A 23,286-nucleotide genomic window follows, 5' to 3' on the forward strand; every position below is an offset into this window, starting at 1 on the left:
GCAAATCCAACTAGAGGCAAATACCTTTCCAGTTACCTTCAAACTCAAGCACACAACACCAGAGCATATCTTCCAAGATTTGTATTATCTGTTCAGATTGACCATCTGTTTGGGGATGAAATGCAGTACTAAAGTGTAACTGGGTACACAAAGCTTTTTGCAATTTGCTCCAGAATTGAGAAGTAAACTGAGGATCTCTATCTGAAATGACGGAGACAGGTACTCCATACAATCTGACTATCTCTGAAACATATAACTCAGCCAATCTATCCAAGGAAAAATCCATATGTATCGAAATAAAGGTGCAGACTTTGTCAACCGATCAACAATTACCCAAATGACATCTTTCTTCTTTGGAGACAGAGGTAATCCCGTTACAAAGTCCATAGTAATTCTTTCCCATTTCCGTTCAGGTATCGTAACCGGCTGCAATAGTCTAGAAGACAATTGATGTTCAGCTTTTACTTGCTAACATATCAAGCATTTAGATACAATCTCAGAAATATCTCGTTTCATTCTCGGTGACCAGTACATCTTTTTCAGTTCGATATACATTTTATTACCACTAGGATGAACATACATGTTACCATTATGAGCTTCATTCAAGACCTTTTATACTAGTTCAGAACCTTTTGGTACACATACTCTACCTCTGAATAACAAACAACTATCAGTCTCGATCTGAAATTCTGAATCAGGAGTCGATTCACTTTGTGCTCTTCTTACTTGCAATTTGCTATCATTTTTCTAAGCTTCAGGAATTTGCTGTAAAAATATTGGTCTAGCTTTTAACTTAGCTATGATTGAACCATCATCAAACAATGACAATTGAGTGTTTATTGCTCGTAGAGCATACATGGATTTTCTGCTCAAAGCATCTGCCACTATATTGGTTTTCCCCGAATGGTAGTCAATAACTAAATCATAATCTTTCTGCAATTCCAGCCATCTGCACTGTCTCAAATTCAAAGCTTTCTGTGACATCAAATATTTCAGACTTTTATGACCAGTGAATATGTGACATTTTTTACCAAACAAGTAATGCTGCTAGATTTTTAATGCAAACATTATGGCTGACAATTCAAGATCATGTGTCGGGTAGTTCTTTTCATGTGGTTTTAGCTATCGTGAGGCATAAGATACCACTTTACCATCTTGCATCAAAACACAGCCTAAACCATTTAACGATACATCATTGTAAACTATAAATTCCTTACCCGATTCTGGCTGAACTAACACTGGAGCTTCTATTAATAAAGTTTTTAATCTGTCAAAACTCTGTTGGCATTTATTAGTCCACTCGAATTTCACATCTTTCTGCAACAATCGTTTCATCGGAGAAGCTATCATCGAATTTTTTTTTACAAATCTCCTATAATAACCAGCTAGTCCCAGAAAAATTCGGACTTTAGACACATTATTTGGTGGTTTCCAATTAGCAATGGCTGAAATTTTATTTGGGTATACACGGAAACCTTCTGTAGATACTATATGCCCAAGGAAGCTAACTTCCCTTAGCAAAAATTCACATTTATTGAATTTGGTGTACAGTTGTTTCTCTCATAGGGTTTGCAACAGTATTCTCAAACGCTCAGCATGTTCATTTTCATTCCAAGTGTAAACCATAATATCATCTATAAATACCACCACAAACCTGTCTAAATACGGGCTAAAAATTCTGTTCATCAAGTCCATAAACACTGCAGGTGCATTTGTCAAGCTAAATGGCATCACAAGAAACTCATATTGTCTATACCTGGTTCTAAAAGCTCTTTTTAGCACATCCGATTCTTACCCGTAGATGGTAGTAACCAGAACGGAGATTAATCTTTAAAAATATGGTGGCACACTTTAACTAGTCAAACAAGTCATCAATACGAGACAATGGATACTTGCTCTTTATTGTAACTTTGTTGAGCTGTCTATAATCAATACACAGCCTCAACGATCCATCTTTCTTCTTTACAAATAGAACCAGTGCACCCCAAGTGAGTAACTAGGTCGGACAAAACCTTTGTCAATCAATTCTTGCAACTATACCTTCAGCTCTTTCAACTCAATAGGAGCCATTCTATAAGGTTCTATGGATATCGATGTTGTTTCCGGAACAAGATCTATAGAGAATTCTACTTCTCTATCCGGTGGTAAACTAGGTAATTCTTCTGGGAATACATTAGGAAATTCACATACTACTGGCACTGATTGAATCTTTGACTTAGTTACTTTTGTAACCTTCACATACGCAAGATAAGCATCATACTCCTTTTTGACATATTTTTGTGCTGATATTGCTGAAATCAAATTAGGTAATCTATCCAGTTTATCAGACTTTCACCGTTTTGACATTTCAATACAATATATTTTTGCTTACAATTCACCATTGCGTCATACCGGGTTAATCAATCCATTCCCAAGATCACATCAAACTCATCAAATGGCAATAACATGAAGTCAACCAAAAAACAATAGCCTTTTACCACCAATGGACAGTTCTTACAAACTTTGTCCACCATAACAAACTGGCCTAGGGGGTTTGAAACTTTAACCACAAATTCAGTGAATTCATCAGGTAAATTTTTAATAAACACTAGGTTTGTGCATATTTATGGATGTGTGGACCCAAAGTCAATCAATGCAGTAATATCAGTATCAAGTAGAGAAAATGTACCAGTAATGACGTCTAGCACAGAAGCATCTTCTCTAGCACGAACATATGTCCTCGCAAGTGCTTGTGCCTTAGATCTAACTACCTTATCCTTGGTAGTACCTCGACTACCACTAACATTACCAGGGTAACAGGGTGGTCTACCTCTCGCAATAGGATTGCTCAACTTTGGAGCTGGTTCTATCTCCTTTTCAACTCTTTCGGGACAATCCCTGAGAAAATGGTCAAGTAAGCAGCATCCGAAACAAACTCCACTTCTAGACCAACATTCCCCATGATGAAACTTGTTACAATGTTTATATTTCAGTTTGAGATTACCGACACTACCAACACTGGTCACAGATGGAGTTGAAGACCTCGGATAAGATCGTTGATAGCCCTGCTCCCTTCCAGAATATCCCGTAGAAGTGGTCACACGATCATTACAATTCTTTAAGTTCTTAGATGAAAATGATTCTTTAAGTTCTTAGATGCAAATGATTGTGACTTACTCATAGCTCTTTTTCCAGAAACCCGAGCCTCTCTTTCAACTTGTTTTTTTCTTTACTTAGTTCTTCAACTTTGTGTGCTCGGTCGGCAAACGCTGTAAATTCTCTTATCTCAAGAATCTCAACCAATAACTTGATATCTTTATTTAAGACCTCTTCAAAACGTTTACACATTGTAGCTTCGGTTAAAACGTATTCTCTGGCATACTTAGTTGAACAAATTCCCATTCATATTCAGATACAATCATGCTTCCCTGCTTGAGTTCTAGTAATTCTTTCTTTTTCTGATCCATGAACCTCTGACTAACATATTTCTTTCTGAATTCAGTCTGGAAGAATTCCCATGTAATGGTCTCTCTCGGTACTACTGAAGTTATGGTATTCCACCAATGATAAGCCGTATCTTTCAGTAGAGAGACTGCACATTTTAGGTACTCGGTATGTGTGCAGGATAGCTCATCAAAAACCCAAATAGTATTTTCTAGCCAAAACTCTACCCTTTCTGGATCATTATCTGCGGTAGCTCTAAATCCTTCTGCCCCATGCTTGCGGATTTTATCTATCGGAAGCTTACCAATTCTAATAGGTTCAGCATCTTGTGGTACCTCAGGAATTGATTAAGGAGCAAGTGGAGGAGGTCATTGTATAGTGGGGTTTGTTCTCAAGTACTGGGTAAACAATTCAGTTATCATTTGAAAAAAGGCTTGTTTTGCCTCCTCACTTTGGCCCTCAGACACGGGCCTTTCATTACCAGAGGCAAACGCAACTCTTTGAACTCTTTGAACTGAAGCTGAAGCATTGCTCTCAGTTTCCTCGGATTCAGCTCTAACTCAGTTGGATGACATTACTATATGAAAAACACATTTAAAAATTATCAGAAGTCATCACACTATTACAATTTCTATAATGGCATGTATAGCCAGACTCGTGTTTGATATGTCAAGTCTGAGAATTGGCTAAACCTTAGTTCTGATACCACTAAATGTAACACCCCTTACCTGTATTTGACGTCGAAACAGGGTAGAGGCATCACCAGACTCACATAACCAATAATCGTACAATTCTAAACCATAAATTTGTGTCCAAATTAAATCCACTTATAATTAATCATAAAGTCCCTAATACGAGCCTACGAGGCCTAAAACATGTTTTAGAAATGGTTCGGGACTAAACTAAGAACTTTAGAAATTTTTACACAACATAGAAAATTTTCCACTATACAAGGGTCACACGCTCATGTGAATATGGGACACGCCTGTGTGGGCAGGTCGTGTGGTCACACACGCCCGTGTCCTGACCCCGTGTAACACTCTAACTTGTAACTCATAAATAAATTGTGATTACACGGCCAAGTCACACACCTTTGTGCTAGGCCATGTGGTTAATTAATTTAATTCGAATTAGGTGTAGGTTTCACATGGCCAAGACACACGCCCCTGTGCTAGGCCGTGTGGCAGACACGACTAAGATACACACCCATGTCTCTGCCCGTGTGCCCAATTTTGAGCATTTTATTTCTCAAAATTAAGGTACAAGGGACACACGACCTAACCACATACTGGTGTTATCAGGCCATATGTTACACACGGTCTAGACACACGCCTGTGTGTTTGCTCGTGTAGACAAAATAAAGCCATTTCCTAGCTTCATTTCTCACCCAAAATCACCCAAAAACCTGTACATGAAACACTCAACCAATTCCAACCATTTCGAGCATTCAAATTTGATAATTCCATCATTCATCAAGGCATACCAATTCATGCATACATGGTTACAAACTCACCTTAGCTTAACTTAGGCATTAACAACATTTAATAACATGAACTTAGCGTAACACATGTGTGTATATATATATATCACAATAGCTTACTAAATCATACCCAAAAAGAACCATCACTAGCCATTCCAATGGCTGGGTTACAAAATATCATTTCAAACCACCATTGGCCAAGTTGTCTTATACATGCCATTATACCAAAATGACTCTACTATAAATACCCAAGATAGCTAGCTGATAGTGTGACGATGCTCCAATGATCTCCTAACCTTCACGAGCTTTCAAGCATTATAAGACAGGGGAAAAATAAAAAAAGAGTAAGCATTATATGCTTAGTAAGTTCGTATAACGGAAATCAAACTTACCAATTTTGATTATTAAATCTAAACATACAATAACATGTTTCCATCCATTAGGCTAAATTTTCCTAAGCACATACATTCAATCAAACATGTTAGTCACCAAAATCTTCATATAAATCAAGTAACATAGATAAGCTCATCAAGCAATATTCTATCTAGTCAATACTATTTCATCTTAAGGTTTTCATGTCAAGTCAAGAGTTATATGTCCTTTGAATCATTGAATTCAAAAGAATGCTCAAGTAATACACTCAAAGTGCACGATTCAATAATTCGTCAATTTCTTATTCAAGGGTACCTATTAGGGCACATAACCAAGAAACACTCTCTTGAGCCACATATCATTTAGTAGGATTACCAGTCCAAGTTAAATACTTTATATAACGTATGCTCAGGGGAGCTCAATTAAGATTACCAGTCCAGGCTAAACCTCAATCATAACGTATGCTCGAGATATTATATAGGGATTAGCCGTCTGGGCTAAATCCTTTTTATCACAAGGTCAATTGGATTACTTGTCTGAGCTAAATCCCGTTCGCAACAAATGCAGGACCTTATCCGTTTCGGGAAAGCGCATATAATTATCGGAATTCAACATTCAATCCGAACTAACCCCTTTATCATCATTTCAAACACGTATAAATTATCCATCATAACATACATATAAGGCACATTATATAAATCACATTACTTCAATATAACATTCAATTAACATAATTGCATATCCGATTAAGTTACACGCACTTACCTCGACACTTGTTTGTGTAAAAGTGTACTAATTTGAAATCTTTTCTTTTCCTCGATCTAGCCTTGAGTTTGTGTTTTTCAGATCTATATAAATGAAATTAATCATCAATTTCATACATTTCATACTTAAACGGACTCAATTTACGTCCTAGGCAAAATTGCCATTTTGCCCCTAACTTTTTCAAAAATTTCATTTTTGTCACTAGGCTCGAAAAATGAAACTTGTGCAAATTACTCCCTATTCCAAGCCTAACCAAGGCCCCATTACAAATTTTTCAGCACATATATACCTAAAATTTTAAATTTTTCTTCAAAATTTACAACTTTTCATGTTTGTCCCTAATCAAGTTTTCGTCAAAAATCACCTTATAAAACCTTTTTATCTATCAATAATCTTTCATTTTCCACCATTAATTATCAAAATACAACCTTATTCATCATGGGTAAAATTTTAGACTTTGTCTTTCTTTCAAATTAGTCCCTGAAATAGCTAAATCAAGTTACAACGATCTTAAAAATATAAAAATCATTAAAAACGGGAAAAGAACGGACTTACAATCGAGCTTGAAAGCTTGGCCAAACCCTAGCTATGTCTCCCTTGTGAATTTCGACTATGGGGACTAATTTGAAGAAGATGACATCTTGTATTTTAGTTATTTTGGTTTTATTTACCAAATTACCTATTTTCCCTTCACTTAAACTTTGAAATTTTTTCTCTAACTATGTCCATTTTTGTCTGTCTTAAGGTATAATGGTCTAATTACCATTTAAGGACCTCCAATTTAGAATTTCATAGCAATTAGACAGTTTTTAATTATGGAATTCAAGTTTTGCACCTATTGCAATTTAGTCCTTCTATACAAATTGGTCACTCAATCGATAAATTTTTAATGAAATTTTCACACAATTATTCTATCATATTGTAGACCTTAAAGAAATAATAAAATAAATATTTTTACTTCGGATTTGTGTCCTAAAACAACTGTTCTGATTTCACTGAAAAATGGGCTGTTACAAACCATATAGAATAACATCAGACACTCGGGAATGCTCGCACAAAGTGTGCCTCTTCATGTAATCGTAACCTTTCAATAGTGCGCCACACGAGCTGTGAAATGGGCCAGCTCACACGAGCTTTAGGTTAGGATGTTAGCTATACGATGCTCCTCACATGAGCTGTCAAAAATCTGTAACTAATGAAGGAGCTCATCATTATGTAGGGTATCTAGGACCAGCACTCGAAACCATGTAACCCCTAATGATATGTCATTTGTATCTTAAGCATTCTTAAAGTTCAAACGAGATTATTAAACCGTTAAGTATTCAAGCCATCATAATATTACGGAATCAAATCATATCCAACATATCATTAACTAATAATCAATCCAAAGAATAATTAATAAGCATATAACTCATACGAACTTACCTCAATCACCATGGTTGCTACAACTAAGTCGAAAACTAATTAAAGATTTTCGCTTTCCCTCGATTCAAGTTTGGTTGATTCTTGTCTTTATTTAAATAATAATTTAACTCAATTAAGTATTTCAAATCGCTTAACTTATAGATTCTAACTTATAACCCATTTTAATATAAAATTATGAATTTACCGATAACATTTTAACTTTTGTACAATTTAGTCCTTAAACCCGAAATTTGCAATTTAGCCATTTTTAACCCAAAGCCATGCTAGTCGGTTTTTAATAGGATTCCATAAAACTTATATTTCATACTATTTCACATAATTATCAATGAATTTTACTATTTAAACAAATTAATCCCTAAACCCTAAATTCACTAAAAATCAATTAGCAAAATAAGTTTATTCATCACTCAAACTTAACATTCTATCATCAAAATTCAAAACACATACACATCATTCATAGTAGATCCTTGTAATTATAACAACCTAACAAATTGACCCCCGGGTGATAAACCGTAATTTATATATATTCCTATCCCATGCTTAGCATATTTTATAAATGATTTTTCCTTAGGTTTGGTGAATTCGATGCTCCTAATGCCTTAATTTCATCTTTTATACTTAGGTGAGCATATGAGAGTGAAAGGAATAAGAAATGGGCCAACGTATGAAATCAACATGGCCTGGACTTCCTTACACGGGCAGACTACACGGCCGTGTCAATTTGGCAGAATCGAAGCACGACTCGCACGGGTGGACCACACGTCTGTGCCTATTTAACAAGCTTGACCACGACTTGAAGTAATCGCACACGGGCGTGTCACAAAGGCGTGTCCCTGTCAAGCCCAAGTTGAGTCCAATTCGAAAAAGGCCAATTTTGAGGATTCTTAGGCATTCTAAAGCCTATAAATACACCTTAGAGGAGAAGGAAAGAGAGGACACAGAGGAGGAAGTAGGGAACTGCTCAAGGAAAGCCGATTGATCCATCTTAAAAGCCGGATTCATCATCAAGACTGAAGATCTCCCCTCAATTTCCCTTCAGGAGTTTTGGTTTTTTCTTTATGATTTGTATTCATTATTCTTCTGAGATGTTTACCTTTTTAGTTATGAACTAAAACCCCTAAATACCTAAGGGAAATGAAACCTAAGACAGATCTTGTTATTATTATTTGAGTTGTATGATAAATATTTAACTTATTTTTAATTATGTGTTCTTAATTCTTTTTTTGATATTCCAGGATATTGATTCAAGTTAAGCTCTTATTCAGAGGAGGAATAGACCCTGTCTAAGAGTACATTTGTCATAATTAAGCGGAGTTGATTGCGCGCCTAGAGATAGGGTGACAAGATTTTACCGAATTAGGGTGAAACCTAATAAAGGGATCCATAGATCAAGTTAATGCAACCCTAGGGAGTTAATTGGAAAGAGATTTCAATTATTCAACCTAGTGTTAGATGTTGTTAGTCTCGAGAGGGATAATAATATAACTTAGGGATTTTTACAGATCAAGTCAAATGAATAAATCGTCCGATTCATAGTCAAATAACAAGTGAAGTCTAGGTGGATTTTTCCTTAGGCATTGTCTTAATTCAATCGTTTTTTCAAAAGTAATTCCCCAATTCTATTTTCTGTGAATTCTTCGTTTAGTTAATTAGTTAGTTAAAAAAACCCCATTATTCTTAGGCTAGATAATAAAAAGACAGTCATTACTAGTACTTTTAGTTCCTTTGGGTTCGACAATCTGATCATACTAAAGCTATACTACTGTTCGATAGGTACACTTGCCTTCATCGTGATAATAGTTAGTTTCAAGAACGACCAATTATAAGTATTTAAAACCTATCACGAATATCACGTATCACCAGGCTAGCTAGATTAAGCTAATATGAACTCAAAAACAAGAATTATTATCCACTTACATGCAAGGTATACTAATTAGTCGAATATCAAGCTTCTTCCATGGTTTTTTTCTTTCAAATTTTCGGTGGAGAGAATTAGAGAATATGTTAATGTTTTTTTCCTTATTTTTGGTTATTTTAATTTATTATTTAATTACCTTTTTGCCCTAATAAATTTTAACTTAATACTTAACAACATATGTCCGTAATTGTCCACTAGCCACCTACATGGTTTATTTACCCACTAAGTCCATTAATTTAAAAATTCTTAGCCATTTGATCCATTTAACTAATAGAAACCAACTTTTGCATCTTTAAAGGTTTAGTCATTTTCTCTAAAACTCAAAATTTCTTAACGAGAATTTAGTACGACCCTAATATAGCCCCATAGACATTAAATAAACATTAAATACTAACTCGTTCATCGAAATTGTGGTCCCAAAACCACTGCTTCTAACACCACTGAAAATGAGTTGTTACAATATGGTCGTAAGTGTTGAACATCTGTTTGCTGATCGGATTTGTGTGAAAGAAAATTTTTTGGGTTGGAATTTATTCAGGAAACGGAAGATATAGTTAAAGTGATCTGAGATAGACTAAAAACAAATTTTGATAGACATAAATCATACGATGATCTGAAACGTCGTGACATTAAGTTTATTGTGGGTGGTGAAGTGTTTTTAAAAGTTTCTTCATGGAAGAAAGTTCTTCGATTCAGTCGAAAGGGAACATTGAGCACTCGATTTATTGGACCAGTTGCGTATCGGTTGGCATTACTGACATAGTTAAAGAAAATACATGATGTTTTTCACATGTTGATTCTTAGGAGATACCACTCGGATCCATTTCATGTTATTTCGATGGAAGAAACTAAAATTTAGCCTAACTTGTCATGCAAGGAAGAACCGATCGAAATTCTAGCTTGCAAGGTGAAAGAGTTAAGAAATTAATGTGTCCCACTCATGAAAGTTTTGTGGCGTAGCCATAGTATTAAGAAAGAAACTTGGGAATCAGAAGAGATGATGAGATCTCAATATCTCCACTTTTTTTTCAAGTAAATTACGAGGACGAAATTTCTTTATGGGGAGAATTATAATGACCCGAAAGTCAATGTAATGCCCCCAAATTTTTTTAATTCCAGCTTATGTGATTTGGAACAAAAAAATATCTGTAGGTGCTTCTGAAATTAATTGACACAATTGTGCATCTGATTCAGTGGCTAAGTGTTCTAGATGTGTGTGTGAGGTCCCAAGTTCAAGTCACAACTTGTGTAAATTTTGGCTTTTTATGAATAAAGCTCTCACTGGGGTCGGTAGGCTTTTAAGTTATTGTTGGTAAAATGATATCAGAATGGGCCAGCTGGTCTGGTGGTTAAGTGGAGTGTTTGCTTGCATGAGGTCTTGGGTTCAATTCTCTACTTTGGCTTTATTTTTGTGCGATTTCGGGAAGGAGTTGGAGTGGCGATAGAATTCTGAGTAGTGGGGTTTTGGTAGAGAGATTTTAAGGGAAAGAGGATTGAGGGTTATCAGTTTCCCTATTTTGGTTTCTGACAAAAATTTTCCCCTTTCCCTTGCCGAATACTTTTCTCTCCCATCTCTTTTCCATTCATTTTTCCTTCCATTTTGGCTGAAAACCTACCATTTTTTCTTTTTCCTCGGCGTTTTAGTGTGTAATACCGGTAAATAAGCTTTTGGTATTTCTTGTGGTGTGGTTTCCAAAACACTAATTAGGGGTTTACCAATTTCTTTGGCAGCGGTATATTCTAGGAAAAAGGATTCGTCTTTCATGGAGTCCTAGTCGAATCATTCGAAGTGTTAGGGGTAAGATTTAACCGTTTGATGGTTGAGTATTTGGCTTCAGATTCGATTTTTGTTCAATTGTTAGGTGATTAACTAAGTGATATTTTGCTCAATTATATGTTCTGAGGTGCTCGGGAGCGTTTAGAAATAAAAAACGATACAGGTGTGTACTCGAAACACTAAAAACAAGTCTCGGTAAAAAGCCAAAAAATCCTACTGTCGGTGCCACACGGGTGTATGGTAGCCCGTATGGCAAGTCGTGTGACTGAACACGGGCGTGTGAATGAAGAGCCAGGCCATGTGCATATGACACCATCGTAAGACACGATTGTGTGATGGCCAGTGAAGCCATGTGCGAGACACGGGCTTGACCGATTGTTTTGTGTCGGCCACACGGGTGTGTGGGCCTACACGGGTAAACCACACGGGCGTGTGAGATTCTGGGCCAGGCCGTGTGATCCACACGGCCAAGGCTAACATGGGCTGTGTAGGCCACACAGGTGTGTGGGCCCACACGGGCAGACTAACACATGCGTGTAAGCCCAGTTTTACTGATTTGTTTGCCAAGGTTGCACGGGTCACCCACCTACTGTAAGGTTGGTGTAACACCCTTCGCCCGCATCCCTAGCCGAAACAGGGTTCGAGGTGTTACCCGAATTAAACTCAATCAATCACACAAAAACCATGCCGTAAAATTTCAACCAATTTAAAACTTTTCTTTTCACATGCAATCTGTCCCATATATGGGCTTACGAGGCCCAAAACATACATCTGGGGTGGTTTGGGACCCAACTGAAACTCATGAAAAACTTAGAAAATCTCTTGCATCAAAGCTTCACACGCCAGTGTGGGTATAGAGCACACGCCCGTATGCTACTACCACGCATACAAACTTGAAAAACTTAGGTGCAGGGGACACACGGTTGGACAACACGCCCATGGGGGCAGATCGTATGCCACACACGGTCTAGACACACGCCCATGTGTCTACCCGTGTGGACAATTACAAGGCTATTTTCCAAGCCATTTGTCACCCTCGCAACATGTGCACATATAATTATCCAATAACATACAACATGGCATAAATAAGCTCTTAAACATCTACAAATGTTATGCTCAAGTTATTTTATTATGCAATAAATACTATAGAATTTGCTCAGATCACAAGAGATAGTATCATACATATATATGAATAAACATCTAGGTCCACAACATCATTAGCCAACATAGGCCAATTCACATGGCCAAAACACTTTATCAATACAAGCCAACACCTTTGGCTAGATTATAATATCACATACTCAACATTAAAACCCTATACATGCCATAGACACGAAACACTAGGATTTACTTACACCAATAGTGTGAACTCGACAGTGTGATAATATCTCTGATGGCCTCCAACCCGAGCAAACATGGCAACCCTAGAGAACATGGGAAAGAAGGGGGGTAAGCTTTACGCTTAGTAAGTTCTTAAGAAAACAATTAGCAGCTCATTTATATGTTTTATCAATGTTTACAACATATACTCATGTTCACAACAAGCTGTCGTCCTGAGCAACAGTCACTAAATTGTTTATAACTGGAGCTACAAACTCCAAATCAATTGACGTTAATTTTCCCTGAAAATAGACTCATATATCTTCTATCCGTAAAATTTTCAGAATTTTTGGTTTGGCTAATCAATACCAGATTTTTCTTAAATTTTCCCCTGTTTTACTGTTTGACTAATCTGACCACTCTTTACTACAAGTCCAATTTCTCATTGTAAAGAATTCAAAATATGTTCTTGTTGATTTCATTTGAAACTAGACTCATTAAGGAGTCTAAGCATATAAAATTTATCTTATAACCATTTTTTTCCAAATTATAATGATTTTCTAAAAACAGAACAGGGGACCCTGAAGTCATTTGATTCTGTCCCACGCCACTTCAAATATCTCATTATCAGCAATTCTTTTGCTTATACAGTTTCTTTTATAAGAAACTAGACTCATTAAGATTTAATTACATAATTTATTCAGATTCTAACTCAACTCCTACAATTTATGATGATTTTCTAAAATCATGTTACTGCTGTTGTCCCAAGCAGATTTATTACAAATTTACTCTTTCACACATTCTTTGCATTCATATTATTTAAACATGTATATCACCAATCAATTTCATCACATATCTATACTTTTACTTAAGCATAATCTCAATACAATACATCATGCTCAATGATTCGCACACAACCATTCAAATTAGCAATTATAAGGTGGTTCCGCACATAGCCCACCCTTATCGATAATTTACGATGGTTTTACCCTTACTCACATATATGACATAGGCATTTTCACCTATGCTTCTCAATTCACATTTGTGATTCAATTCCAATCAATCTAGCATGCATAAGTACATATCGCATACCTGGCCAACTTAATGTATTGAACGAATTCAATTGTCGATTTAACACAAGGTCTTATAGTTGAACATAAACATGAAACCATTTCTCATATGTTCGATTCACATCAATCATCAAATTCATTTAATTCACATGTACATAATTAGGTTGTTTGTACCTGAATAATTTACTTTACGGAATGAATCCACATATCGTATTAGCCTATAGTCTTATAGCACCACACTTTTAATAGTTCACTGGCAATTTGCCTGTTAGGTAATAACCTGATTTCATCACCGGCCATAAGCCTGCTAGACCTTTAAGTCTGAATTCATTCACCGGCATTTCGCCTGCTAGGCTTGAAGCCCGATATCATTTCACCGGCATTATAGCCTGTTAGGCCCGAGGCCCGATATTATCTCACCGGCATTATAGCCTGCTAGGCCCGAAGCCCATTATCATTTCACCAGAATTATAGTCTGCTAGGCTCGAAGCCCGTATATCACATTTCGATAAACAATTCACCTGTTCTTTCACACTTTCATAACTTATACTTCAATTACGTATAACTGAAACACATATCTATGAACAAAGATTTTCATCCTTTCAACCACATAGGGTTTAATTTCCACATTGGAACACATATCTTAGTACATCATTTAATAGTATCAAAGTCGACTACGGATTTTATCGAATAACTTACCTTGGATTTTATCGAATAACTATGGATTGACTAATCGACTAGTTTCACTTTCCCTTTATCCAAAATTGGCTCCTTATGCTCTTGAGCTTGAATTAAACAAATTTAACTTATTGTTAATCAACTAATCAAGCATGGTATCATGAGTATATTCGGCTTTCACACATTTTAAACATAGTAATAATCATGCACATTAAAAACAAAGTGCAATTAATCCCATACACAAAAATATACGACACTTCATTTCCATCTACTTATATACACGTATCACATAAGACCATTTCATACTTTCTATCACCTAAATAAACAACAAATTTTCCAATTAATTTCTTAAGTCCACATTCGGCATCTATATCCATAAAAACACATTAGCCGATTACTGTAAATCATCTAAACATTTTTCACTTAAATCACACATACATATCATGCTAGCACATAACACCATGATTTTGTCCTAATTTGGACAGCCAATAATTTACAATATTACAACAGCATATTAATTAGCTAAGCACCATAAATTTTTCCTAATTTGGACAGCCAATAATTTACAGCATTACAGCAGCAAATTAATTAGTAATAAACTATCTTAAGTTCAATTTTAACTCCCTCATGTAGTAACCGAATAGTATGCAAGTTAACTTCCAACATTCGGTCAAAGCATTTAAATAAAAGAATATGCATGCTAAATTTCCAGCATTTGGACAACATTTCAACTTGAAATTTTCCAGCTTTTCACCTTCAATATTTCGAATATTCAAAAGCAAAAACAAGAGTACAACTAATCAATTAAAATTTTTGAACATAATTCAAGGTGTATGTTCAACTGAACATTCATGTTAACTCATAATAAATAAGGTATTAAGTAGAAAATAAACATTATTAGCATGCATTGTATCTACATACAACAACCATTCAACTTCCATCTATTATCAACCCTCAATACACAAAACATCAAAAACAACATCAAAGAAATATAAACATCCATGACCGAATGTCATCTTCATCAATATACAAAAATTTTGCCATGAGCTAACTTCTATACTTAATGACCACTCCAAATATACAAAGATTTTCAATGAAGGAGCATTAAACATACCTTAATCTATACATTCCCCATAGCCGAATGCCTTAGCTTCATTTTCTCTTCTTTTCTTTATGGTTTTCGGCAATAATTGGGAGAAAGGATGGGTGAAACTTTGTTTTTATCACATTTTCTATTATAAAAATTCATATTTCATCTTATTAATCTATTAAACATTTAATTCTTTAATCTAAAAGACATGAAATGCCCATCATCCACTAACTATTATAATGCTAAAATAAAATGCATATATTATTTGCACTATACTTAAGTTATAATATAAAATGCACATATTGCTTATCATTCCCATCATGGCCGGCCACTACAACTAAAGTGGGAAGTTTGACATGCAAATCCTCCTATTTTACACTACAATTTATTTGGCCACTACAAATTAACCTATCACATTTTCAAGAATTTTCTCATAAGTCCTATTTCATAATTTCACTCACAAATGACAAAATCAAAGCATGAAATTTTCACACATGTACTTTCACATATAATAAGCACAGAATATAACATCTAATTATTTTTGTGACTTGATTTTGTGGTCCCAAAACCACTTTTCGACTAGGGCCAAATTAGGGCTGTCACAGTTGGTAAGCCATTCTTAGACCCCTAAATGAGTGATATGACTGTATGACTGACATATGTTATTGAGCATGATTTTATTTTGAATAACTGATACTGTATGCACTAATACTATGACATGGCATATTATATTTGTATGTTACATTGCATGGGGTGAAGGTGATATGATTAGAGGAAGTATACTGACAGGCATGACGCCTATTATACTGGCAGCTTTGCTACAAATCACTGATGGCTCTAAGCCTATTATACTGGCAGTTCTACTACAAATACTGTTTAGTGCCACAACCGGTGCTAATTTGTAAGTGTAGGGATGGTTGGGTGATTTATTCCACACAGGAGTGCAGGGTTGGATAGGAAATCGTGTATAATGGTTGGTTGGGTAGGACTTGCATACTGTACACTACATTACTGCATACTGTTACTGTGATAGGCTAAGGCCCTAATGATACTGCTATTGCTTCTGATATTGATACTGTAGTGGGCCAAAGCCCTACTGGTTATTGATAATGTGATGGGCTAAGGCCCAACTAATACTGTCACTAAGAGGGGGTTAGGCCCAGTCTGTTATTACTTGCATTCTGTCTGTATGGTTACGTGGGGATTACACGCTGAGTTTTCGTAAACCAGGTAATTCCTAGACTTAAACGGATCGGTGCGGTAGAAGATTCAGCGGTAGCCACACGATTGTTCCTTAGATTGTTTCATACTCATTCATGGTTTTAATTTTTATTTGGTGAAATCTTTGATGTAATTATGGCCTCTATGGATTTTCGCTTAAAATTTGGGATTTATACTGATTTATGGTTTATAACTACTAGAAGTAGGAAGAACTCGGTTTTTGAAACGCAAATGTTTTCTCAAAACACTCGGATGCTTAAATTGCTTTAAAGCTTCTGTAGCGAATAAACAATTTGAAATCATCAACTTAATGAGTAACGCATTTTAAAAGTTAATAAGCGGTAAAGAAAGGTTTAAATGGATAATGTTTTGTTTTGACGACAAAGTTTCCAAAAGCACTTCTTGTGACATTGTCAGATTCGACCATAACGTTTAGACCGAGTTTGGGGTGTTACAATCAATGGTACCAGAAAGTGTGGTTTTAAAACTCTGTTTTTGTAAACTAGACCTATAAATATTTACGGATTTTTATTAAAAGTGAAAAATTTTGATCGAGTAATTTTGTTGAATTAGTGCTTAATTAATGGACAAGGACTAAAATGTAAAAGTGTCAAAAGTGTAATTTCTTAAGGAATCCATAATTGGAAATTATGAAAGGGACTTATATGGAAATTATACCCTTAGATTACATTAGTGGACGATAGCTTAAGTTAAAAATTAAAGAAAATGTGATAAAAACTATTGAATAAAGTAAATATTAAGTTATAATTAGTTAACAGAAAGAAAAAGAAAAAGTTTATCTTCTTCCTTTCACCCAAAACTGAATGAAGCGAGTAGAGAAGAAAAGAATTCGACATTAGGGTTCTCATTTTGAAGCTTCAATTGGTATGTTCAATTTAGTCCTTTTCTTGTAATTTTTTATGTTTTCAAAATCTTGGGAGCTTAAGCTAACTGACCCATATAATATTTTTTGGTACTTTTAAAGTTTGATAATGTTTCCATTTTTTAATAATTGAAGTTTGAGGTGTTATTTTGATATATTTTAAGTTTAGTATTGGAAAATGACTAAATTGTAAAGCCAATTGAAAATTTTCTGCAATAGGGACTAAAATGCACAAAATTTGAAATTTGGGTTAAAAATAAGAAGTAGGAAGTTAAATAAGGACTATAGTGAAATCAACATGAAAAATGGAGGTTGGATTTGAAAGTTATTTAGTCCTGGTATTAGGGACTAAATTGAATAAAATGAAAAAGTTGTGTAAATTTTCAATTAAATGTGAAATTGCTTGAGAATTGATGAAATATTCTATTTTTTTAATATGTTGCAAACGTCGACCTAGATTCCGCAAAAAAGAAAGGAAAGACAAAGTCATTGACGAATAGCTCGGAGTTTACGGTTTGTGTTTCCATAATCTAAACTAGCTTGTAATTGTTGCATATTGATTTGTTTATGCATGTTAAGAATATAAGGTGAGATTCATTGTTCAATTGAGATAATTTTTGGATTGATTTGAATCGATTGATGTTCATGAGGACTAAATCAAATATATTTGAAAAATGATAATGTTTATATAAATATGAAATTGGATATATGTTGAGATAGTTGATGCTATCATATGTTTGAATAAATGAATTCATAGTAAAAATTGTTGTAAATTGAGATATTAAGTGATGATGAATTGAGTCACGAATACCTTATTAACAGTTAAGGTAGCGTTGAATACAGTTGACATGCCATAGGATAGGGAGAGTTTAGGGATACTTCGACTACATGTTGATGAGGCACTAACTGCTATTTGCTTAGTTAAACCGATGAGACATTAGGTGTCAAACTTATTAATAGTGCTAGGCACAATTATTTGCTTTAGATTTATCCGATGATGAACTGGGTGCCAAACTAGTGTGTTGGTTAGATCGATATGTTCGTCCAAGTTTGAGTCGTGTTAATAGGGAGTTAAAAGATAAAAATGAAAGGTTTATAATTGAAATGGTGATATTATGAAATTCCTCAATTTTCATTTGATTGGAAAAATGCGTATGAGATGAAATACTGATATTGAAATGGCAAATGGAAAAAAAAACGAAATTGAAATGTGGAATGTAATATGGAGTTATGAAATGAGTTGAAATATTGATATATTATGCGTATGGGATTATGAAATTGGGAATTAAGAAGGAATGTGCTACCATATGAAATGAATTTATTAATTGACATATGAAATGGAATTGCCATGTATTATTGTGAATAAAGCATGATATTTGTGATTAAAGAATGTGTGAATTGGTGAAATGGATATATTAGTTGCACATTACCACTTGTTTTAAATTTAGCATCTTAAATGACTTATGATATGTTTTATTGTTTAGATTATAGACATACCACTGAGTTATACTCAGTGTACGGTTTTATTTTCTGTGCGTAGGTTAGGTATCTAACGATTTGATCATCGACTTAACATCTAGCGGCAATCCTGGACTCAAGTATTGATGATGCTTTTATTTTGGTCTTGGCATGTACCTAAGATGTCTTATGGTTATAATGTTCATTTTGGCTTTTTGAAGATTATGTATATATATGTATTTGTATTTGATGAGAAAAGTCATGTTATTGTTGTCTCGTTAAAGTAGTTTGGTTTATGTGATTAATGGTCTAATGGTTGAGTAGATAATATGTTAAGTGATGTGGTTGATTGTACTTGTTTTTGAAAGTGATGGATGGTATGTGATTATTGATATTGTATTGAATGGTAAGTTTTGGTGCATAATTTTTTATTTAAGCTGAGTTGTTTTATTATGTCTAAAAAAAGGTTAAATGACATATGCTTGGCTAAACAAATTGAGGAGCCAATTTTGATACATTGGTTAAGCATTTAGGATGGTTGTTATAAATGATGATTTTGGTTTGATTTTGATATTTTTGAATTGGTTGAGATGTGGTTTAAATGGTTGTTTGTTGCCTAAGTGAGTTTAGGTTGAATAGCTTGTTTTGGAAGGTATTTTCAAGTACATACGGCTGTGTGCCTTACACAACATAAGACACAACTGTGTGGTTTGTAGGTTTGGATGATTTTTCATTCACATGGCCACAGTCTGTTACACGACCTAGCGACACGGCTGTGTGACTCATTTTTGAATATTTACACTTTTGACCCACATGACCTTGGTGAGTGTACAAGGTTTTTTGTAAGGCTGTGTGACTCCAACCCACATGGGATTAGTATGTTGCATGGCTTGCTTACATGGCCATGTGTCCCATCCCACACAGCCTTAACATTTTCACACGATCAGGGGACATGGTCGTGTGACCTCTGTTTGAGTATTTTTCTTATCTTTTTTTTTTTTACTTCAAATTGATCATTGTATGATACCAGGTTGATTTTAAGCTTTTGTAAGCTAGATATAAACCATAATTTGATTGAATTACATGTTAAACTTGATCATATTTGATGTAATGATTTTTTATTGAAATTTTGAATTATAAATTGCATGTAATTGTTTGGTATTTGTTCGTAGCATCCTAATGCTCGGGTTCAACGGCTAGACCGGGTAAGAGGTGTTACACTTGATTTTACACATCAAAATTCTTTTAAGCACTTATGGTAGTCTAAGTATTTATGTACATGCCAATAACGTATATAAATAACATTTAATAATTAAAAGGACAACCTTAAAAACCTAATAGGTGATGTGATGCTCCCAAACAGAGTTTCAAGGTTTTCGAACAAGGTCCTTTACCTACACATTTTAAAACAACAAACACGTCAATTTTAGAATCTCAGTAAGTAGCCAAGAATAAACCAACTTATCCTATCCATTATTAATGTTGAGCCCATATAAGCATGTCATATAAGATTCACTCAAGCTGCATTCTAGTTTCACTAATCAATTCATTTAAATTAATCGAATTATGGGGTTTAACTTACATTTTAATGATTCATTGGGCAATAACTTATGAAAAGTATGTATAGGGATTACTCTCCCTCGTAATTTTTTAAACCTTGGCTTCTTGGTTTTTCAAAACATGCATATACATTTATTTCTCATTTATGGTGTGTACTTTCTATTGGAGCCATCCATTTAATTTTCATTTCCTTAACTAGGACATACACTTTAGAGTACCTTATCAATTTACATTCTCATTTTTTTATTTCATCATTTACCTTATTTCATCCATTTTAGATATTAAACATTTCAGTTCGTGACCCTTAGTTTTGCTTTTAGCCACCTATAGTCACATTTAAAGTTGATTATCCACATTTAATCCATTTTTCCCATAGTATACTCTAGTAAAATCGACTCATATACATAAGACTCCTTCACCACACCAATGAAGACTGAAGTGCTTAACTGTAAATAGTGTAGAACATCCCTTCACCACACCAAAGAGCTTATAAGAGCATAAACTACACCACACTAAGATTCACATAAGTGCAAGGCCAGAAGGTGATATAAAGCACACGTAAGTGCGAAACCTTCAACAAAACTCCAACACGCAATAGCCCCTAATTGGTGTGTGAACCATATCCTGACATTTCACAAAGTCTACTAGGGCACATTAAACTTATAATTAACATATATCCATCTAGGCCATTTACACATATGTATACACATATCATATAATGGCACTTTAAGTGCTTTCGCATACTTATAATCAAATCCAGATTAATAAAGGCTTTATAAGTATAGTCATTTTTCATATGTAAGCACCATAGGTGTTTTACATTTACAAAAACATTTCCACATTTCTTTAGGTTTTATACACATGTTCGTTCCGTTTAATAGTTTCAGTTTGTGTAGAGCCATAGTTTTATTGTTCTTTATCTTTCAAAACGGATTTGTCTACTTAAGTAGCAGTTAGTAAATTATTTATTTTTCAATCCAAAAAATTAGAAATCAAGATTTGTTTAATTTTTTAGAAACTGGACTCTTGAAACATTCAACCACAAATTTTCCAAAATTTATTCTCTTGTACACATATGCCAACAGATTTTTAAAGTTAGAACAGAGTTGTTGTCAAACAACTCTGATCTTTCTTTGCTCAAAAATATAAGTCATATGTATTCACAGTTTATTTTATTAAAAAATAGACTTAATAAGATTTTTAGACATATAAGGCTCATCCCCTAATTCATTTTAAACAAGTTTTAACAATTTTTTAAAGTCAAAACAGGGGATACAGACAATAGTTTCAACCTTCCCTCACTTAAACAAATTTATCTCCTATTTTATATTTGGATGCAAGATCTATTTGATCCAAAAAAAAAAACTACACTTAGTAAGCTTTCAAACTACATGTGGCTCAAATTATAATTCAATTTCTATAATTTCTGGTGAATTTTCAGAGTCACGCTACTTGCTACTGTCTAAAACAGTTTTAGTGCAAATGTTGTTAACCAAGTCATTCAAGTGACATATTAAACACATTCACCCAATAATAACACATTTCATATTTATTCATATAATAAATCTCATGTTTATTACACTATTTTTATATTAATAACTTAAATTCATTATTTTCCTAACCATCTTAGCATAAGAGAAGTAAAAGTATCCAAAGGTCCTTACCTTAATGGATACTATACAACATTTAATCATGCCTCCATAGGCTCTATTCCATCCTCAATTAAGCTTGTAAACTCCATTTTTATCATTTCATTATTTTCCGTATTCAAAAGTATAATCCAAAATTTCATATAAATTCATCCCAAACTCAATCATGACAAATCATAGCAAATATCTTGTACCTTCTTAGAGTTCTCTCTTTCAAGCCATAAATTTTCTTACTAAAAATTATGAAACTTTAGGCTACAATAGCTAAAAATGATTAAGGAAATGAGCTTAGGGGGTTGATTTCATTACTTACCATATCCAAATCAACTTTATTTTCATAAGAATTTATTTATCTAATAAAATTTTCAAATTTCTTGTAAATTCACTGTTCCATTATTAGAATAATATCGTATGTCTAACTAGAAATTTTGAGGTGTTACATTTAAGTTGATTTATTTAATTTTTTTTATTTTAACTCAAATAAATTTATTTAACTTAACATGAATTTCATTTCAACCAACTCAATTTAAAATTAAGTAAAACTATAAGTAGTACCGTTTAACTTTGTTAGCTCAAAAAATTTATACTTTCATTCAATGGAATGTTGACTCCTAATCTCAAACGTCGGAATGTCAAGAGTGAAGCAAATAGAAATTTCGTCTCTCCATCGTGGAAGTTCAAAACCAAGTCCCGCCTTACACGACAAGGTAGAAAATTAATTATTTCACCACTAATGTATTTTTTTTTTAAGTTACAAAAATATAAATAATTTCAAACAGACTCAGTCATTATAAACACATAATATAATAATTAAAACGACTTACTCAACCTTAACTAACTAAATTAATTAGAATAAATCAAATAAATTCACAAATTTTATAAGTTAGAAACTCAAATTTTAAAACTTAATATTTCAAAGCCTTTGTTAATAACTAATACAAATTCTAGAGTTTAACTTATTCGTCTAGGATGTTCAAAGCAAAATTCATATCATAGATTCGAGTCGTAGTGCCATAGTTTGTATATGACAATACTCTGGACGTGTTAATTGTACTAAACAAATGGATAAACTATATTTAAGGTTGTGAAATTAATAGTAACTTTACGTATTGGTCACTCACTTTAAAAAGCTACAAAATGGTCGTTATATTGTTTAAAAGTTTTATTTAAGTCATTGGATTGTAAAGTTTTTCTTAA

General features: G+C 34.0%; 1 protein-coding gene across 1 annotated transcript; it reads right to left on the reverse strand.

Annotated features, from left to right (window-relative positions):
- Positions 1 to 2,399: 2,399 nt before the first annotated feature.
- LOC121210026 (uncharacterized) lies at positions 2,400 to 3,327 on the reverse strand. The gene is made up of 3 exons (XM_041082099.1): positions 3,213 to 3,327; positions 2,669 to 3,130; positions 2,400 to 2,524 (listed from the first exon to the last, which is right to left on the reverse strand). The coding sequence occupies exons 1-3, from the start codon at positions 3,325 to 3,327 to the stop codon at positions 2,400 to 2,402; spliced, it is 702 nt and encodes a 233-aa protein (XP_040938033.1).
- Between the last annotated feature and the right edge of the window lie 19,959 nt (positions 3,328 to 23,286).

The sequence above is a fragment of the Gossypium hirsutum genome, chromosome A11 (assembly GCF_007990345.1).
Source record: "Gossypium hirsutum isolate 1008001.06 chromosome A11, Gossypium_hirsutum_v2.1, whole genome shotgun sequence".
Classification (NCBI taxonomy): domain Eukaryota; kingdom Viridiplantae; phylum Streptophyta; class Magnoliopsida; order Malvales; family Malvaceae; genus Gossypium; species Gossypium hirsutum.

Bases quoted from the DNA above. Each gene is read 5' to 3' on its own strand.
- LOC121210026 (XM_041082099.1), bottom strand. From the start codon at position 3,327: ATGTGTAAACGTTTTGAAGAGGTCTTAAATAAAGATATCAAGTTATTG. The intron at 3,131-3,212 runs GTAAAGAAAAAA...TTTGCATCTAAG, and splicing joins ACACAAAGTTGAAGAACTAA to AACTTAAAGAATCATTTTCA. The intron at 2,525-2,668 runs GTACATTTTCTC...CAAACCCCCTAG, and splicing joins TGTGCTAGACGTCATTACTG to GCCAGTTTGTTATGGTGGAC.